This window comes from Tachysurus fulvidraco, chromosome 6 (assembly GCF_022655615.1).
Source record: "Tachysurus fulvidraco isolate hzauxx_2018 chromosome 6, HZAU_PFXX_2.0, whole genome shotgun sequence".
NCBI classification, from domain to species: domain Eukaryota; kingdom Metazoa; phylum Chordata; class Actinopteri; order Siluriformes; family Bagridae; genus Tachysurus; species Tachysurus fulvidraco.
This window is the reverse complement of record NC_062523.1, coordinates 11,462,540-11,483,178: the sequence shown is the minus strand read 5'-3', so window position 1 is coordinate 11,483,178 and position 20,639 is coordinate 11,462,540. Positions and strand designations below refer to the sequence as shown.

At 36.3% G+C, this 20,639-nt stretch overlaps 1 protein-coding gene across 3 annotated transcripts; it reads right to left on the bottom strand.

Annotated features, from left to right (window-relative positions):
• Window positions 1-1,053: 1,053 nt before the first annotated feature.
• On the bottom strand, window positions 1,054-20,349 carry col28a2a (collagen, type XXVIII, alpha 2a). Of its 3 annotated transcripts, none has more exons than XM_027164147.2 (36): window positions 20,193-20,349; window positions 18,001-18,150; window positions 16,337-16,914; window positions 15,400-15,420; window positions 15,243-15,302; window positions 14,116-14,169; window positions 13,699-13,743; window positions 13,285-13,311; window positions 13,000-13,044; window positions 12,852-12,896; window positions 12,582-12,635; window positions 11,080-11,148; window positions 10,667-10,735; window positions 10,417-10,485; window positions 8,649-8,717; window positions 8,110-8,178; window positions 7,616-7,684; window positions 7,430-7,498; window positions 7,188-7,259; window positions 7,017-7,085; window positions 6,842-6,913; window positions 6,696-6,764; window positions 6,451-6,519; window positions 6,294-6,362; window positions 6,141-6,209; window positions 5,986-6,054; window positions 5,217-5,285; window positions 5,042-5,110; window positions 4,837-4,917; window positions 4,636-4,671; window positions 4,021-4,057; window positions 3,373-3,930; window positions 2,855-3,096; window positions 2,433-2,667; window positions 1,897-2,082; window positions 1,054-1,718 (listed from the first exon to the last, which is right to left on the bottom strand). In XM_027164147.2, exons 2-36 carry the CDS (start codon window positions 18,137-18,139, stop codon window positions 1,711-1,713), a joined length of 3,630 nt encoding a protein of 1,209 aa, XP_027019948.2. In that variant the 5' UTR covers window positions 18,140-18,150; window positions 20,193-20,349; the 3' UTR covers window positions 1,054-1,710. The 3 variants fall into 3 exon arrangements, with proteins under 3 accessions (XP_027019948.2, XP_027019950.2, XP_027019949.2); XM_027164149.2 differs by having other exon boundaries at window positions 1,054-1,715; XM_027164148.2 differs by having other exon boundaries at window positions 20,197-20,349.
• Between the last annotated feature and the right edge of the window lie 290 nt (window positions 20,350-20,639).

The following is a 20,639-nucleotide window of genomic DNA, read 5'->3' as shown; positions in this document are numbered from 1 at the left end:
TCAAACTCTTTGCAATTTTTCTCTGAGAAACTCCTTTCTGATGTTGCGCCACTATTTTTCGCCGCAGCATTGGGGAAATTGGTGATCCTCTGCCCATCTTGACTTCTGAGAGACACTGCCACTATGAGAGGCTCTTTTTATAGCCAATCATGTTACCAATTGACCTAATAATTTCAAATCGGTCTTCCAGCTGTTCCTTATATGTACATTTAACTTTTCCGGCCTCTTATTGCCACCTGTCCCAACTTTTTTGGAATGTGTAGCTCTCATGAAATCCAAAATGAGCCAATATTTGGCATGACATTTCAAAATGTCTCACTTTCAACATTTGATATGTTATTTATATTCTATTGTGAATAAAATATAAGTTTATGAGATTTGTAAATTATTGCATTCCTTTTTTTTACAATTTGTACAGTGTCCCAACTTTTCTGGAATCGGGTTTGTAATAAGCTGACTGGAACCTGATGTACTTTTCTGCTGCTGTGGCACATCCATCACACGGTTCAATGTGCTGTGTGTTCTGAGATGCTTTATTTCACCATGGTTAAGTTACATCAAATTACAATAGCCTTTCTTTCAGGATAAACCAGTCTGACCTCTCTGATCAAAAAGAGTCTCCATTCACATAACTTCCTCTCACTTGATGTTGTTCTCTCCATTGTACTGTGTAAACTCTCTACATCTCTGTGTAAACTCTAGACACTGTTTTGTATGAAAATCTCAGGAGATCAGCATTTTCTGAAATACTCAAACAAGGCCGTCTGGAACTAACAACCATACCACAGTCAAAGCCACTAAGATTGTATATTTTCTTCATTTTGTTGGTTAATGTGGATATTAACTGAAGCTCTTGCCCTGTATTTGCATGATTTTATTCATCGCACTACTGCTAATTGATGGACTGATGACAATTGTATAAATAAGCAGGTGTACAAATTTTCCTGTTGACTGTTGAGTGTATATACAGTAGGTCTTTTCAAGGCATGCATAAACAACTTACAGAAAACTGCATAACCTTTGAGCTAAACAAAGTCACACATTCTAACACCATTATTGAAAACATTTACATTTATTAAAAAAGTACAAAAGCATCAGTCATACATGTTGTACTCACAGTGTACCAGTTTCTAACATTAATCACAGTTAAAACTTTACAGTTAACAACACTTGTATTTAAAAAAGATTTTAAAAAATTGCTTTATCCATCATATTGATCCTATCATATCAAGTAAAGAATGCAAAGCCTAGATTTCTATAAAATCATAGCAACTTATACATTCTGCATGACAAAGTCTAAAAGGTAACTTTGTATATGATAATATATTTAATATTTATATGGTACTGCATATGACAAAATGTAGACATACAGTTCTACAACTGAAAAATATTAATGAAACAGTGCAGAAACCCTATAGGGTACAAAAACGGAAGCTGGATTTAAAAATTGAGGTATATCAGGAAATGAGTTATTTGTGCTTTATAGGAAAAGAGAACAGGCAGATTTACTTCATAAGCACTGCACTAAAACAGAGCACATAATCACAGTAATCTTTTTTTTAACCTATTTTCTCTTTCTTAAACTTTCATTAAACATACTTTCTGAAAATGGTGAAAGAAGTATAATGTTTCAGGGCAGATGGCGAACAGTAAAAAAAAGCAACAGTCCATTTTTTCTTAAGTGTAAAAATATCAGTTCTGAGATCCAGCTTAATCTGCTGTGGACAAAAAGAGGAAATGTGGGTTAACAAATATATACAATGAAAGGAATATGGATGAGGATGTCCATCATAGGTTGTGTGAATAACAGTAATGAAACACAATTTAGGATTTAGCCAATTAACATGTTCAGCAAATGTGCCTAGTATTGATTATGTAGTAGTTTGGGGTAATTACCTATACTTGTAAGAACACATGTCTTCTTGCAGTCACCCTCAGTGTCAAATCGGTTCTCATTGCCTTCACATCCTCCATACCAGAACTGAGCACAAGCGTTTGCCTGTTTGTCGTAGTACCAGCGGATGATGTAGTCTCGGCAGGTCCCCTGGCTCAGGACAAGGGTGCAACGAAGATCCAAAGGAGCTGAACACAAAGCGTCACACATCATTCATTCATTCAATTTCTACCGCTTATCCGAACTACTCGGGTCACGGGGAGCCTGTGCCTATCTCAGGCGTCATCGGACATCAAGGCAGGATACACCCTGGACGGAGTGCCAACCCATCGCAGGGCACACACACTCTCATTCACTCACACAATCACACACTACGGACAATTTTCCAGAGATGCCAATCAACCTACCATGCATGTCTTTGGACCGGGGAGTGTTTGAAAAACTAACCCTGCTTCATTTCCCACCCATAATGCAGTTAGGCTGGTGTGAACTTTGTGTTGGTGTGTGCTATATGATGTAATTTATTTGTCATTATTACCTGAGACTACAACAGGACGAGGCTGGGGCTTTACGCCCACCGAAGTAGATATAACAGATCCTGATGAGGAAGAAGAGGACGATGTTGATGATGATGATGATGGCAGTGATGAAGATATGGTGTTTGTGTAAGATGATTTGCTGTCCTCATGCACAGGCTGTACAGGTGCAACCTCAGTTTGGGCATCAGTTACTTTGTGGCCACCTTGAACATGACTTTTTAAGTCTACATTAATCTAGAGAAAAAACAAATCAGAGAAACACCTTTAATTCCAAAGATTATTATGGTCTGTTATGGTCAAATAAACCAAGTAAAAATTGAACAAAAAATCATGTTAATTTTATTCTTTCATATTGTTCTATTTAATTTTTTTTTAAGGAAAGTTTCTCATTAATATTTCTCTTTCTAGACAGTCTACAAACCTTAGCATTAAAAGGAGCAGGGTTGGTTCGTTCAGAGTAGGTTCCACTCAGAACATTAACCCTCTTGTCAAATTCTAAGTGATGACTTCCATAGCCATTATTCCCATTTAAGACATTATTGTGGTTATCATAGCCATTATGCCTGTATCCATTGTGTCCGTTGCCACCATTGGTGATGCGATTGTAGATAAGTGCTCCATTCTCATCCTCACAAAACTGACTTACGAGCTTAGATTCCAAAGCTGCAGAGGAGACACAATATTACTCAGGTCACAATGATAACTACATTTTGTACCACCTATTAATTGTTTTTTTTTTTTTAGTATCTTGTTAGTCTTTTAAAGCTGAGTTAATTAGTTCATGTGGAGTTAGTACTGAAAATCAGAGTTCTATTTTTGGGAAATTTTTGTCAGTGAAAAATCTTTTTTATAATCATTTTTGTGAATTCTTCAAGCCATATGTTTGAAAATAACAAAATTGTTTATCCACAGATTTTATATAGTGCCACACAGACTCACCAGTTAAGGTGTTAAAGTCATCAATGAGGTACATGTGCTCGCTGTCTGGGTCTGAAGCTATGAGGTTAAGCTCCCTGAGAAACTCAGCCTGCGTAGGGTCTGATGTGTTAACGATCCCAAGAGCATACATTTCAATGTTGGCAGCATGGGCTTCACGCACTGCCATGTCCAGCTTCACAGGCTCTCTCTTATCCGCCTGTCCATCAGTGATGACGATGGCCACTTTGCTGACTCCATTGCGAGCGCTGTAAAAAGCCTCTTGAGTAGCCTTGCGAATAGCAGTGCCAGTGTAGGTTCCCTCTCCCATGTAAGGCATCTTTCTGATAGCCTGCTTGACGTCCTGCTTGGTCATGTAGCGTGCCAGGTTGAACTCCAGATGGACATCCAGGCTGTATAGGACGAGGCCAACGCGTGTGGCATTTCTGCCTACTGTGATGCGGTCCACTAGTGCTATTACAAAGTCTTTTATGATTTCAAAGTTTTCAGGCCCGACACTTTCAGAGCTGTCAATTACAAACACCAGCTCCATAGGCCTCTCTTTACATTTAATGCCACAACCTAGATGTAGGAGTAATGCGTACAAAGCACATAATTTGGTCAGATAATGCAAAGATTCAGCATTCAGCATGTCCAATTTCTGTTACTTACCACAGATCTCTTTGATCAGTTTAATGATGTCCTCTCTCTGGAAAGTATATCAGATATTCAGAGGCTGAAAGAATTTCAATTATTGCATTTCATATTTAACTAATATTTTAAGCAGTACTAAGTACTAATACTCAAGAATTTTTTTTTTCTTATTTACGTACATTTTCATTTTGACCTCTCAAGTATTTCAATTTTTTCAAACTTCAAGAATTGCAAGTCTGTTTATTAGTCTCAGTTATTATCTCATAAAAAAAAGTCTAATGAATTTGAAGGAGTAAAGCATGGTTGAATACAGTTAATAAAAATGTACAAACTGTGACCCTGCCTTCACCGAGAAGTTCAATTTTATGTTCATATGAGTTATGAATATGAGGTGTCAATTTCCAATTTTAAGACCACGTTGAAAAGAAGTTTATTTCAGTTAAACCCATTTGTTTTATTGTAAATTTGAATGTATGCTTAAAAACACACGTCATTTTAAATTGCTACCTTCAACTTTACTTAAGATGTTAATAAAATACATATATTTCCACTTAAAATATTTCCACCCATATTTCCACAGAATTTAAATATTTAACCATTTATCAGAGTTTATTAGTGGTTTCAAAAACTTACTGTGAGGCCCATCTGGCCTTTTTCTCCAGGTCTTCCCTATGATAGTTAAAGAAAAGGAAACTTGTATCAAAGTGCTTCATAGTTTACAATATGTTCATCAATTCTATGTTCTGTAAATAGTGTATGATGTGGTGGGGTCATACAGTATCTAGGTCTAAAACTCATTTAAGTTCATGTTTAATATATAATTTCTTCACTCACAGATTCTCCAGGGAGTCCAGGGTCACCCATTTCACCTTTAACTCCCTTCATTCCTCTCTCACCCTGCAAGCCTCTATCGCCCTGTAAGAAATAGAGGAGCAGTCACCAGTCAAGCAAAACTAAATGTCACATTTTATTTGATGAAATTAACATAAAAAAGTTTACCAATGTACATATAAAACAATTAATAATCTAGACACTTCACCTTAGCACCTGTGAGTCCCTCCCCTGTTGGTCCTCTTGGTCCAGTGACACCTGGTGGACCCTGATCTCCCTGAATCATTCACATGACAAAATATTTAACTCCCTGATTCAGATATATCACTTCAATCATTGTTAGATATAGGCATATTTCATGAGAGAAAATGTATTTAACTTACTTTATGGCCTTGAATGCCCTCTCCTGGGGGCCCGGCTGGTCCTGGCAGTCCTGGCCTTCCTGTGTTGCCCTTAAACAGCAGGAGAAAAGGGTTAATTATAGAAAGACAGACAGTTTGTCTTTCTTAATGTCCACAGCAACTGAGCAACATCACCCACACATTTACTTCCCAGATATAAATCCTTATTGTGTGGACATGTGGAATGAAGCAAAAGTTTCATTGGCTCAGATTCTCATTAAAGTGGGGTAGAACTAAAGGCTATTAAACTGAGTTACAACTTTACATAAGCTCTCATAAGCTGCCTGGACAAAAGCTTAGTAACATACAAAAAGCCAGGATTTACTATCCAATGTGTGTAATACATTGTGTATCTTGAATTATTTAAACTAATTATAACACAGATGACATTATCACTTTCAAAAGAATAGTACTGTTGTATGCCTGTGAAAAAATCTGCATGTGTAGGGATGGAATACTGCGACTTTCAAAAATCACTACACCTCAATGGCATAGAATACTTGTGAGATTATTTAGCATAGATTCTGAAACGTCACAAAATCTAGCTGCATTATGTTGATCTAATGAAATAGTGGTCTAGAATTGACAGGAAATGTCTCAAAACAGTGTTGCCATCCTTATCTGAAAGAATTGGTGGTGTTCTATGGAGACTTATTTATTATTTTTTATGTAGCTTAGTTTGTAGAAGGAACCATGTGCATATCTCTTGAGGTAAGTCAAAGCAAAATGTAAAAGTGAAGTATGGGCTTACTGGTTGTCCTTGAATCCCTTCACCTGGTGGGCCTGGCAAACCTGGTAAACCTCGGAAACCAATGTCACCCTGCAACAAGTATGTTAAGCTGAATTTTACACTAACATCACATAATTCTCTATAGAATTCCTTTAGTAAAATGAGCTTTGGTCTACCTTTGGTCCAGGGAAGCCAATGCCCTCAGGTCCAGGCTCTCCAGGCAGACCTGGGAGACCAGGAGGACCCTGCAAAAGACAAACAATTTTATCATGTGTGATAGATGTATGAGAGTGGTAATGTTCTTTGTGTTTATTTAATAATATACTCACCATTGGTCCAGGATATCCTTCGCCTTTTGGTCCAAATGGTCCAGGAGGGCCCAGATTGCCACGATCACCCTAAATATTAAAGTGAGAATACAGCAAACATAAAACATTGGGTGCTATTTCTGATTTTCTTTTACAAAGTTTAGAGTATAACTCATACCTTTGGACCTGGGAGCCCATATCCTGTTTCTCCAATTGGTCCAGGAGGACCAGCAGGTCCAACATCACCCTAAAGGAACAGAGAGATGAAGTCATATCATTCCTCTGATGTACTTCATAGCTGAGTATGATGATGTATACCACAGTACTGAACACTGAAACAGAGTTTCATTTCACTGGCAATGTGCCTGTTCAGTAAAGGCTTGCCAGAACATGTGGCATGGTTTGGCATTTTGGATTTTTTACCTTTGGTCCTGCAATAGCTCGCCCAGGAAGTCCTGGCATGCCCAATCGTCCTGGTGTTCCAGGCTCTCCCTACAAAACCAAGAGTTAAAGATAAAATATAGACATTGATGGATATGTATGCTGACATCTTCATGGTTGGTTCTCACCTTGGCACCTGAAGGGCCAGATATGCCAGGTGGGCCTGGTAATCCTCTGACACCCCGCTGACCTTGGTCTCCCTGGTAGTAAAAGAGTAAATATTATTTTACTCATAAACCATCTGGATAGACTAATATATGGGGTTAACTTCATGGCACTAAGAAGCATTGTCTTATGATTAACCTTTTCTCCTTGTGTACCAATTCCTGCTACTCCTTCAGGTCCCCTCAGGCCTGTTACACCAGGCTCACCCTAATGAAGACAAAAATATGCAAAGAGCACATTAATTAATTAGGAAGAGGATATTAACTAGCATCTTGATGTGTTAAACTACATTCAGGTTGCCAGTTCTACCTTTTGGCCCGGAGCGCCATCCTCCCCAGGAAGTCCAGGTAAACCTGCCAGTCCTGCAGCACCAGGCTCACCCTTGTAAAATGAGAAAAATATGTTTGTAATTTCCATAAAACAAGAACAAGCCCCAACAACACTGTTTATCTGGATTTTGGTGGAGGTTTTTTAGGTTCAACTGCTTTACCTAAGTTTCCAATAAGTTTGATCGCATGCAATTAATAAAAAGAACATCCACATAGTGGAACCTTTGGTCCAGACTCTCCGATTCCTCTGTCTCCTGGACTGCCAACCTCTCCTGGTAATCCTTGTTCACCCTAAAACAGGGTGCAGATTGATATTAAAATACCATTTAATTTAAATTAAATGCAGGTTAGTATTTGTAAAATAAGCAATATGTTTTCCTTGGACATTGTACATTTAGAGACACTAACCTTTGGTCCAGGCAGACCCTCTCCTGGTTGCCCTCTTCCTCCTGGAGGCCCTCTTGGACCCTCCACACCCTGTTTATAAATGAAGAAGCTATTAAAGACATTATTCAGCAGTCAGTTTGTCGTGAATGCTGAAATTATACACATTACTGCATTGCTCAGATAGATACCCAGAAAGGAACTTTGAATATCTACTCTACACCACTCAGAAATTCCTGTTTTCACCAGTCTAAATACATACAAATCTGCACTATTTCTGGGCAATTTAAGATGTTAAAAAATTACATTATTTAATAAATTATATCATACAAACCAATCAAGATTCTGTAATTCCCATTAACAGACCTTAATCATTCTGGTTTTAATGGTATTGGTAACACTGAAAAAGAACACTCAAGTTTCTAATAGGAAATCCTTTGATCTTTGGTGTGTCAATGTATGAGTGGATGTAGTGAATTATAGTGGATGAAGCATTATTAATAATAAAATCCTGGTACCTTCTCCCCCTGAATGCCAACTCCAGGAAGCCCAACTGGTCCAAGAGGCCCTGCAGGCCCCACATCACCCTAAACATCACAAGACACATGATTTAAATTAAAAACTTAAAACAATACATATACAAAAACACACTGACTTGATAACATGTGGCTACAGATTTTATAGATGAACTTAAATACATAGAAGAATAAAGAATAGGTATACAATAAGTCTTATTATGTACAGTATATCAAGTCAAGTCAAGTCAAGTCAAGTCAAGTCAAGAAGCTTTTATTGTCATTTCAACCATATATAGCTGTTGCAGTATATACTAAGATAATACTGCTTGTTAGGGTTCTTTAAGCCTTTCCCACAGGGACTCAAGATTTCTTTTACCATCCCATCTGTTATATCTATTCCCCTGCCCCCTCCCCCAACATAGCTAATGCCTCCTCAAAGGCATTTACCCATCCTTTATGTACTTCATTATGCCTTTTGTGTGGCAAGCATGGTGTGTTTGTGTGAACACCATTCAGTAGCTGTTTTATTTATAGCCCACCTTTTCTCCTTTGATTCCAGCGCCTTGTTGCCCCCTTGGGCCTCTCGGTCCATCCGGCCCCCGGTCTCCCTGCCAAACAAAAGCAAGGCCATCAGCCCTTTTGACCTTGAAATGCCCCTACCCACCCACCTCCATTAGCACTAATTCGCTGCATAGCTGGTATTGTGCTTCAGCATAATCTAGCACCATTTCCTTCTTTTGGAAATTTTTCCTAGTTCTTGTTCCTAGTTAATTCTTAAACTCTTGGTGATGGGATTTTGACAAACACAGAGAGAAGATTGTTAGCAGTTCAACATTCTTTTACTACTAAACTCAACTTATTTTGCTGGGTGGAGGATAATATGGGATTGCTAACATTATATTATATTACCATAATATGTCAACTCATGATTCACAAAATAATTGCTGTGCGGAATAGTCATATTACATCATATTACACAATTTTTACACTGTTAGGAGCATCCCACTGGTATTCTAGGGTTCCTAATTCAATCCTGAATATGAGTTACTGTTTGGAACTTTTTAGGCTCTCCTCACCTTTCCAAAAGATATGTTTATTGTCAGATTGATTAGACTATTAGATATCCCTGATATGGATGTGCATTTGTTATGATCTGTAATGGAAGTACATCCCATCCTATCCCATGTGCCTATTGAGTGAAAATGCAGGAAACAGTAAATGCTGTTTTTTGTAGCATAATCGTCGTAACAAGTTTTTTCATCTTCTTTTTGATTGCATTCTGAAAACCTCACACACCAAAGCATGTTCCATTTCAATTACCCCGGAAATGAGGTAAAATGTATTTGCATTTTTGGTGGAAGTAGAAAGATCGGATTGATATCCGATTCACCAAAGACGCATTTATGTAAATGGAACAGTTTTAACAAATCAGATAGCTATCGGATCAGAGAAAACATGTGTGACCAGGCGTAAAAAGGCCCTTACACTCAGTCTTCACCAGATTCAATGAATTAATGCACTCTTAAAATGAAAATCCTGAAGGGTTCTTCAGTTGTGTTTCTGGAGAAACACCTAAGGGCTCTATGAAGAGAACTGCAATAGTATAAAGTATAGTATAATAGTTTATCCCTAACACAAATAGTTCCAAATAGCTAATTTTCTTTGAATGTATCAGAGATTCCTCAGGCAGCACTTGAAGAACCATTTTTTGTTGTGTACTATGGGCAAAATCGTTGATAATTATCTTTGCTTCTTGAAAAATCAGATTCCTAAATCTCAAGGCTAAGTAAACAAAGGTTAGCAAATATTCTTATCTTATTTGTTTTGTACGATTCCGGCCTTCCATACACATTCTTCAGTTTTTGAAGTAAATGGAATCATTGGGGTGTTGAAAAAAAAACTTTTAATTTCACCTTGCATGTTCTAGCATGGAGAATAGCTCTGCATTTACTGTGGATGTATATGATGTACAGGAAGGTTAATTACAGTGCAGACAAGATGTCTACAGGTGTTTCACATGTATGACCTGAAATGACTTTAATCTCAGCTATGTTGCACTTATATTATGTGTAGCACAGACTTTATGAATTACTTTAGAAATCTTTTTTCTCAGTGTAAGATAAAAGGAATTTGTATTTAACTTTTACAAAAAAATCTGTGTGCCTGTGTAAGTATCAATTGCCTTTTGCAAAATAAAAGCTTAGTCTCATGAATTAAGAATTTACATGACAAATAATAGGTGTATTATTGTGAATGCATGTATGTGTACTGTATGTGCTTTTACTTTGTGAAAATGCTTATGATTACCTTAGGTCCTGGATATCCTTCTCCCACTGGTCCCTTTTCTCCTTGAACTCCTTGTGGTCCTTGAGGCCCCTAATTATAAAATATATATTGAGTTTTACATTGTTATATTAGAAAATTGCATATGGCATGGTTCGATACTATGCATGTACAATCATGTTATTTGCTGACAAGAGATATGGATTTATCGGATCTTGTGACAGCCTGGAAAAGATATAAATTACTATTTTATAATAGACTATTGTATACTCACAGGTGGTCCTGGTTCTCCAATTCCTGTTGGACCAGAAGGTCCAGGTCTGCCCTGAAATCCCATATCACCCTACAGATAAAAGAACAAAATGATAAATGATGGTTATCATGTGTACATGACACATGTGTCATTTTTTTTTACTATAATGTACAGTATTTTGTAGTAACTGATAGTGGCAGGCCAATATAGCCCACAGTAAGTTCTTGTGGTGAAGAAAAAAAAAACCTTTTGCAGGTAATTATAGGGAAAAGGTGTGACAACCTGGGGGGATCAGTAAGCTTAATATAATCCTCATATATATTTTCATAGATTTTTCATATATAATATTTCAAAGAGAGGAGTGTTGAAGAATTAGGAATGAAATCATAAACCTAGTGAATAAGTTGGTAAATGTGTGTGAGAAAAACTCTGACCTTTGGCCCTGGTAGTCCAATGCCAGTTTCGCCCTGAAGGCCAGGTGGACCAGGCAAACCACGCTCACCCTGTCACAGCACAAGAGGAAATTAACGATATTTTAAGTCAAAATACTCTAACTGAAATGCAATACTTCTGCATGCAACTGATTTCATGCAGTTTCACATCTGCAGATCATTTCATTGCCCTAACACATACGTTGGTCTAAAATATAAAGTGGAAAATCTGACTTTACCAGTGTACAGCTTCAGAGGTATGCAATTACTCAGTCATATCTTAAATCAGTTTGAATCAGTCTGCCCTTCTTTACAGTGGTAAAGTATTTGGCGTTGTAGATCTGAACAAGTCATAGCTCATCTCTGTCAGACATGATGCCTTGAAAAAAAAACAGGTTTATCTTTGACTGCTGTACATCTTGTGTCTCACCTTCTCTATTCTGTGTCTGTGTGCTGCTACATGTACAGAACCCATTTGAATTTTTTCTCTCTGTGAGAAACAGCTTACTGATGTTATTAACTGTCATGGCTGTCATTTAGAGTTGCTGTTTAAAAGAAAGTATTAAAAAATATAGGTATGTTCTTTTGTTTGTGAGAGACAGTGAATAAACATAAAACAAAGGAAATCTGGGTAATAAAATTGGAAAGTGAAAATTGTACAGAAGGCTTTAAGTAGGGTTTTTTAGGAAAACTATTACAGTAAAGTGGGTTTTCTGAGGGTTTTCTGTGATTTTTTGTTTTTTTCATACCTGATAGACCTGATTGCCTGCTTTTTCAATCTGGCTTCTAACTTGTCAGTCTGTCTTTATGACCTTTTCATTTGCAGTTTACCTTGAAGGTTACAGTAAGTTGCAGTTAGCTAACGAAAATGCATTTGTCACTCATTTTACAAGAGCATCCCAAACATGGCTTCAATCCTCATTCCTAAACCTGGTGATATATTTATTTAGTTGTATCTCCTTCTGATGAGGTCCAGGATGAGAAGCACATTTTTTTTTAATCTTTCAGTGTATTCCTGTTTTAGCTTGCTTGGTTATACAAATATCCTTAAAAAAAACAGGTTTATCTTTGACTGCTGTACATCTTGTGTCTCACCTTCTCTATTCTGTGTCTGTGTGCTGCTACATGTACAGAACCCATTTGAATTTTTTCTCTCTGTGAGAAACAGCTTACTGATGTTATTAACTGTCATGGCTGTCATTTAGAGTTGCTGTTTAAAAGAAAGTATTAAAAAATATAGGTATGTTCTTTTGTTTGTGAGAGACAGTGAATCCCTACTGGGCATGTCTGCAAGACCTCTCAGGATACTTCCGGCAGTTAAATTAAACACAAAGCCAGACTGCTCAACACATACCTCAGCGCATACCACCAAAGAAACCTGGTGCAAGCATGTAAATATGGTGTTTCCCATGCATTTCCTGTCATATACGAGTTTTCTCCAGGTGTGCATTTTAAAGTAACATCTGTGTGCTTTACGCAGCTGTTGGTGATTAAAAGATACAGACCTTCTTGCCCAGTGGACCCTCTGGTCCGATGTCACCCTGTGGGCCCGGTAACCCCTGCAGGTGAAAAACAAACAGGTGTGCTTTAATATTATAGTGTTCTTCAAATTAAAATTCACTTATGAAAATAACATAATCATAGTATAGTTCACTCGTGATGTGCAGCCTTGATTTACAGCACTAAACCATGCAGGGACATTTTACTGTACTTTACCATTTGGTGCCTCATATGGATTTGACTCTGTGTGTTATTATATCTTTATTCTCACTCACCTGCAACCCTCTGGATCCTCTTATACCAACAGGACCCTCAGGACCCTATGAGCAAATTTAATAACAGATTATGGTGAACAGATTAAGTTTTTTTCGAATGTATAATACTTTGAAAAATGAATACATAAATCTTCACATTTATACACACCCTGTCACCCTTGATTCCTGGTGTACCACATTCACCTCTGTTTCCCTGCAGACAGATGAGACTATACGAAACTGATGTATATTATCATATAAATTTATACCGTTAAGCTTTTAGGTTAATATTCAGGATTTTTTTCTTAGATCATATTGATCATTAAGTGCTATTAATTATTACTTTTTTCTTTAACTACATTGAAACCTGAATATGGACCTGTCTTTTAAGGAACAGAATAAAGAATAAAATAGTGAATGAAAAAGATAAAGTCAATTAAAATGACATGCATACCTTTTCTCCTTTGTAGCCAGGTTTACCCTAAAGGAAAGGAAAGGAAAGGAAAGGAAAGAAAGAAAGAAAGAAAGAAAGAAAGAAAGAAAGAAAGAAAGAAAGAAAGAAAGAAAGAAAGAAAGAAAGAAAGAAAGAAAGAAAGAAAGAAAGAAAGAAAGAAAGAAAGAAAGAAAGAAAGAAAGAAAGAAAGAAAGAAAGAAAGAAAGAAAGAAAGAAAGAAAGAAAGAAAAAAAGAAAAGTTTATTAGACAATATTTCTGATGAGCTATTTGGCTTATTACTAACACTACATTACATCAATGAATGAAAATGTTTCTGAAAATCAATGAGCCAGTGTTGCATGACAGCCAGTCCAGGCTCATCCCGTGTTTTCTGAGCCAGTCCAGGCTCATCCTGGCAGTTTTGGTGGACTCACCTCTGAGCCGTCACGACCAGAAAGTCCGTTCAACCCACTTTCACCCTGGAAAGACAGGATAATAAGTAATTCCCTTACTAAAATTTAGATTTTAAGGTTTTTAAAACTAGACTTACATTCAGGTAGGCATGTGAACAAAGCCATTTTATTGTATGGCTTAACATTCTTATATATCTTTATTATGTGAATGTGAACTGGATGACAAAATTTCCTTGAGTTGACTTGTCTGTTACTGTAGATCCAGCAGCAATCCATAAATTAGATGAGAATATTTTTTCCAACACAAATTGTGTCACTTCTATCCCAAAGAATGCAAGCTGTGCAATGATTTTAGGAAATAGTCACTTTGCCATTACATGCATACATGTACATCAGCAAATATGACACAAAGACATGTGATGATAAATGGGTTCTGACCTTTTGACCTTTAGGCCCAAGGGCTCCATCATCACCTGGGCGACCTTTTTTTCCCTGTGAAATTATTTGGAATATCTATGTTAGTGGAAGGCAATACACACATTACATACTGTAGGTTTCTGCTAAATGAATGAAAAAAAGCCAGTGACCTCATCTGTCTGAAATCTGACTGATATAATGCCAGAAGCAGAGAGGAAATATTGTATAGTTCTATTAGCTTAAGAAAAGAATGAAAATCTGATATGCAAAGTCCCCGTGGGCAGTAAAAAAATCTATAGAGAATAAAAGCAATATGGAATTATATAGGAGACAGTGTTTTGTGTGTGTGCTTATATGCAGCCCACATATCCCACTTGATGTGTGTTTAAACTAATGATAGCAATTATGCGGTTAAAATATTTGCAGTCTTCATGAAGAATGCACCTGGAAAATTTACTCACACGCACACATTATCCACTCTTTGCTTCAGAGGGAACAGATTATATTCAAACTCCATTATGTTGAAATCGTTATGCCAGAATCTACCTTACTCTGTAATTGTGTGAGGGGGAAAAAAGTTGTGGAATGATGATTTTTTTGGTGTTGCTTATAGCTGAATAAAGGGGCAGGTTAATAGAGTATGAACTGCTTGTACGAAACCAATGAAACCTTGACTTCCTGGATTTTCAACGCATCCCTTATACTATTATGTTGCTTCCTTATCCTAAAGATTCTTTAAATCATATTTCTTTTAAGTTTTACCAATAGCTATGCATTTTACATCACAATTTTTCTTTCTGTACAATGCTGAAAATAGTTATATGTATAATTATTTTATGTATTTTATATATTATATATTATACGAATGTCTTAGGTTTTGATTCACTATTGTGTGCTGCTTTAAATGTTACACGGAAAATATTCTAAATATTTTTACAATTTTTAAAAAAAAACACATGACTGGCTTTGTGAGTATGAATGGCTCTTTTATAATAGTGTGCAATATGTATATCTATCTATTGGTTCTAAGAAAGATATGGAAGTAAACTATCACATATCGGATTAACAAAAAGCAAGAAACAATTATAATTATTAAAAATATTTAAACCTTGCATATAGTCTATACTTTGAGAAGTGAAAATACTCACTGCTGGGCCACTAGGTCCTCTCTCACCCTTCTCACATGTACATTTCTGAGATACAGGGCACTTAAAAAGATAAAAAAAAAAAAAAAGGGTAAATGTGTAAATTAAATAAATTGAACTGTATGTCAATCATTTATATAATATGCAAAATACTACATACCCCATCTTCTGCTAGTTGAGCCTGTGAGGAGGCAAAAATAAAAATTAAATTCTCTCAGTTAAAATAAATACACTTTGATTTTTGATTAATGCTAATGTAACTTTCATAAGCTCCTATCAGCACTACCTATCAGTCTTGTAATAGTATGTACAGTAAAAAAACAAACAAACAAAAACATATTTCTAACATTGCAATGATACATACAATGTTAGTATACCAAAATATTATATGTAATAACATATCCCTAGTGCATAGCCCCAGTGCATTACTCTGGTTTCTGGATAATTATAGTCCATTAAACTGCTTTCATTTGCCCCATTGTGTTTGTGCATCAGACGATGACATTTATAGCTCTGATTTGTCCTGTTATTTCTTTAAAAAACACAAATGAAAAGAAATAATGGGTCACACCCAACCAAGAGGAATGTAAAGGGGATTACACCAGCTTTAAGACAAGTGCTGACAGTTTAGGAATGATTTGGGGGGAATATCAAAGAAAAAAGTGTGACAGGAGACCAGACAGGAGATTTTCAGGCTTCTGCCTGGCTGTATTTTTGTTTAATGAGTTTAATATCAGACCTTATTAACAATAATAGCTGAATATAATAGCCATAAAGTTCTGACAAAATTGATTTCTGAACAATTTTGATGAAAATGAACTAAGTATTGTTATATCTGGACTTAAGGATGTCTTAGTGTTCTTTCACTCTTTGTAAACTTAAAAAAGGTTTTTAAGATATTTGTAAACTTTGTAAAAGATTAATGCTCGATGACACTGATGAGAATTGACAACATGTGTTCTGAATTTTAACACTACATTGTCCATGATGGAATCCATCTAGCACCATAGTACACATTACAACAAAGCATTCTGTTACTCTCATTTGACAGTCCCGACTAAACAAAAGAAAGGTTAAAAATGTGCTCTCATACTCACCATTTCAGTAAGGATCTTCTCAGTGATGTGCGTATCCTGAAGGTTATGAAGAAAGCGGGAGGGGGGAGTGCTAGCTAGCAGCCTCAGACGGTCGATGTTTGCAGGCTCATTGGCAATGTGTGTGATGCCAATGGTGAAGAACGTCACACCCTGGTTTTTGGCATCAGCTATAGCTGAGAAAATGTCAGGATTCCTCGGGTGGGAGACTCCGTCTGTAAGAAGCAGTGCGATTTTGATGCTCCCTGATTTGGATTCCTCAGAAAAGATCTTTGTCATGTTAGTAATAGCGTAGGTAGTGTAGGTGCCATGGCCAATATAGCTCATAGGACTGATGCTGCTTTTGAAGTTCTCGGTGCCCCTCCATTGTTTGAAAGTTTGCTCAATGATGACATGACTGCTGTACTGGAGCAATGAAACTTTCCAGTTAAGTTTGCGCCCAGAGTTTAAACGGATGCTCTGCAGACCATCAACAATGTCCATGGCAAACTTCTTTTCCTGCTGGTGATGGCCCTTGGCACTCTCTGAGCTGTCCACAAGGAAGGCCAATTCAAGACCACAGTCTTCATCCAAGATGGCTGCTGTAAAACAGAATAAAATGCTATTGCACCCTTGTGTGTGTCTCTGTGTAACCTCTTGTTCCCTTACATGATTTCAAACTTTGCAGATCATAGACAATAAAGTCTTGGATTATTCTAGCAGTGCCATGTTTGCCACTTGGCTTGGCACTTGCCAGTTCTTAACACTTGGCACACAACTGTTCAATAAAACAGAAAACCCAATTGTGACCTGTCAAACACATGGACATAGGTAGCATGACTATGAGGACACAGATGTCCGAGCCTGGATAGGTTTCATTTTCACCTTTTATGTAGAGTCTTCAGTTGTCAAATTATATAAGGAAACATTAATCTTGTAGTGATACATTATAGAGAATAAGAAAAACTGCTTTCTGAGACAGCATTTTCTATCTAGTACACTTTAATGGTTCTGACCACAGAGCAGATGATAATAGCCGTTTTAATTTGCCCTTGCACTGAATCACCCATTATGTTTAGCTTTCACTCAACTGTACAAGCATGGTCAAGCCAGCATGCTTATGTGCAGGGTTTTAGGGTAACCACCAGATGTTTGGTGAATGAAGCTGTTGCTCAACTGATTTAGTAAAGATGTAGACACTCAAAAAGTTATGTTATTAATAACTGTATGTAATATATTTGTCCTAGAATAAACTGTTTATTTTCAATGCATGAAGCTGATTTCTCAGGTTTATGATGTACAATAACTAGATACAAAAGCTTGTGGAACTCAAAAAATGTTGAGCCTGCTTAAGGCCCTGGGCTAACAGTACATCAATGTCAGTAGGAATGCCTTAGGGCTAGCTTCACAAGGCGATAATGTATGTGTGGCATTACTGAGAAAATATTTTATACATAAAGTTGGATGTGCAGACCTTTCATTTTGGAGATTCCTTTTGAATTGCATGCATAAGGACTGCATAAGGAAGAGTACATTACTGTCAGCCTTTAATATTAATATTTTCTTGATAAATCTAAATATATTAGTGATTTTAATTTTTTAACTAATTCTAGTACTCTAAAATCTATACTTATATTGAAAAGACAACAATATAACACAGCAGAAGACATGTCTTTGCATCATCTTACCTCCAACATGTTTCAATACATTTGCCGTTTGACCATTGAGTCTGGTTCTCCTCTCTCCTGTACCTTCCTTGTAATAATCTTGTGTGTATACCCCCAACAGTCCTGTCAGGAAGAGGAGCCAGCTTAGCCTCTGACCCATGGCTCACTCTTCTGCAACAACATAAACTCATCAGTCCATTCATGAATCACTTTTTTTAAAGTGAAAATTCAGTGGTGTATAGTATAGTATAGTATATATTAACTTAAAACATTAACTATCCTCAGATGGATGTGGCCATGAGAATTTAATGTGCAGGCAAGAGATTTTTGCATTGTTAAGACCTTTTCTTACAGACTTTTTTTAGATTCTTCAAAGTCTATAAAAGTGAAATATGGTGTAACACAAGGTTCAGCTTCTGTTCCCCTATTATTCTTTCTCTATACACAACCTCACTGACTATATAATTTGCAAACATAATGCTGGTTTTCATTTCTCTGCAGAATTATTAGCTAGGTTTATTTTATTTTTATTTTATTTAAATAGCTATAAAAGTCTGTAGGCATAGAAAGTCAATTTTGTTGGGTTCTAAATCTGCCTGCAATGTTTTGATGTTTTCTCCTTTCAATATGATTGGCATTCTGTAAACCAAAAGTTGCACAGAATTGTGAAAAAAATGATATAATCCCAGAGATGGGTTTATTCTTGATTTGAGATACAACTCTGAAATCATCATATGATATCATTATATTTTTTGCTATCATAACTATCAAAGACAGACTAACCCTAAATGTTACATGAAATTTACCAGGGCCCACCAAAATCCATCCTAGAATAATCTCATTTGACCATCACTGCATAACTGCACTTGATAGCGATTAACATGTGAACTGTTTTAAATACTTAGAGAAATGGCTGATTATGCTATTATGAGACACATTCCCCCAAACTTGCTGCTACTATCAACACTATTCCATGATCCTGACACTACTGGACAGTTTTGCTAGTATATCACTGGTCATGAGCTCATTCTAACTATTAATGAGCAAACCTAACCAATATCAAACTTATTCAATATTGTTTTCATGCTATGTGTAGTTACTTTGCATAGTTTTGTATAGGTGTTGCATTTCTTGTGCTCATTTTGCACAGTTTTTGCAGTATATGTTGTCTTGTGTACCTCAGTACTGTGCTTCTGTATTACTGGGTGTTTCCCCATGGATCTGTATTGTATTCATTCTAAGATACATGCAGCAATGTCAATAAAATCCATTTGACTTGACACTAGTTTAAGTTTTTTTAATGCAACAGCTCCTTCATTGGACAGTATTTAATGTTTGTCTAATTCAGTGTCAACATTGACTCCAACGTCCAGCTAATGGAACTCTAAGGCAATACAGCCTTAGCACATCACTCAGTTTATGCAGGATTACTGTTAATCTTGAAGATCACTTGCAGCTCAGATTAGTGAGGTGTTTAAGATCTCTTGAAACAATATTATCCATTATTTTGCATCTCAAAAATCTTTGAAAAATAAACAACTTTCTTGTTTAAACACATAAACTAAGTCATAAGAAAACACTTGCAAAATAATTGTTGTAATAACACAGTAATTTTCACAGGTTTATTTTATATGTAAACATATATACTTAGAGCTATGTGAATAAAGGTGCTTATTATTATTATTATTATTATTATTATTATTATTATTATTATTATTGTTGTTGTTGTTGTTGTTGTTGTTGTTGTTGTTGTTGTGGTGGTGGTTGATATTTTCTGAGTATATCTTGGCATTTATTATTATTATGTTTAGGAAACAGTATAAAGTACAGGAACAGTATACAAGTACAGAAAAAGGGAGAAAAAAATCTGCACAAACATCTCTCATTGTCTTGGGTTTCCGTGGTATCACTTTGGCATGCAAGGCAAGGCACATAACACTTCAATAAAGATTGTACAACAATCTCCACAGTAAAAGAGAAAAAGGTTTAACACTCAAACGTCCAAACCAACACAAACACTGAGCTTACACAACACTTAACAATTATGGTGTGATAATAATAATAATAATAATAATCATAATAATAATAATAATAATAATAATAATAATAATAATAATAATAATAATTATTATTATTATTATTATTATTATTATTATTATTATTATTATTCAAATTGTAATATTTATTATAAGTATTATTGTAAATGCAATTACCCACTCTGTCTTGTCTGGAAAGCTCCTTGAACAGAATTATCTGTCCTGGTGTGTTCTGTGTCCTTGTGTGACAGCCACCTGTGTGTAGATCAACTCCAGCATCAGTTCCAGTCAGCTTTGTGGATGCACTGCAATGGTGAGCATCATGAAATGAGAAAGATCCTGCTGCTCTCTATCTCTCTTTTAAGGGGAGGAGGGATCTTTACATTGGCTTATCCAGAACTCCCACACAGCCCCTGGCTATGGAGGAGGGGAGAAAGGTTAAACTGACTTGGGTTTTGGTATTGCACAGTAGACAATTCTCCTTCACTTGCATCAATTACCTACGCATATACGGAGGTTATGTTATTTAAATATATTGATGTCATTCAGAAAGGGGAGGGGGATCGCATTTCATATTTATGAAGCCTTTTATGGATGTGTCATGTGATGCTCCAGGGTTTGATA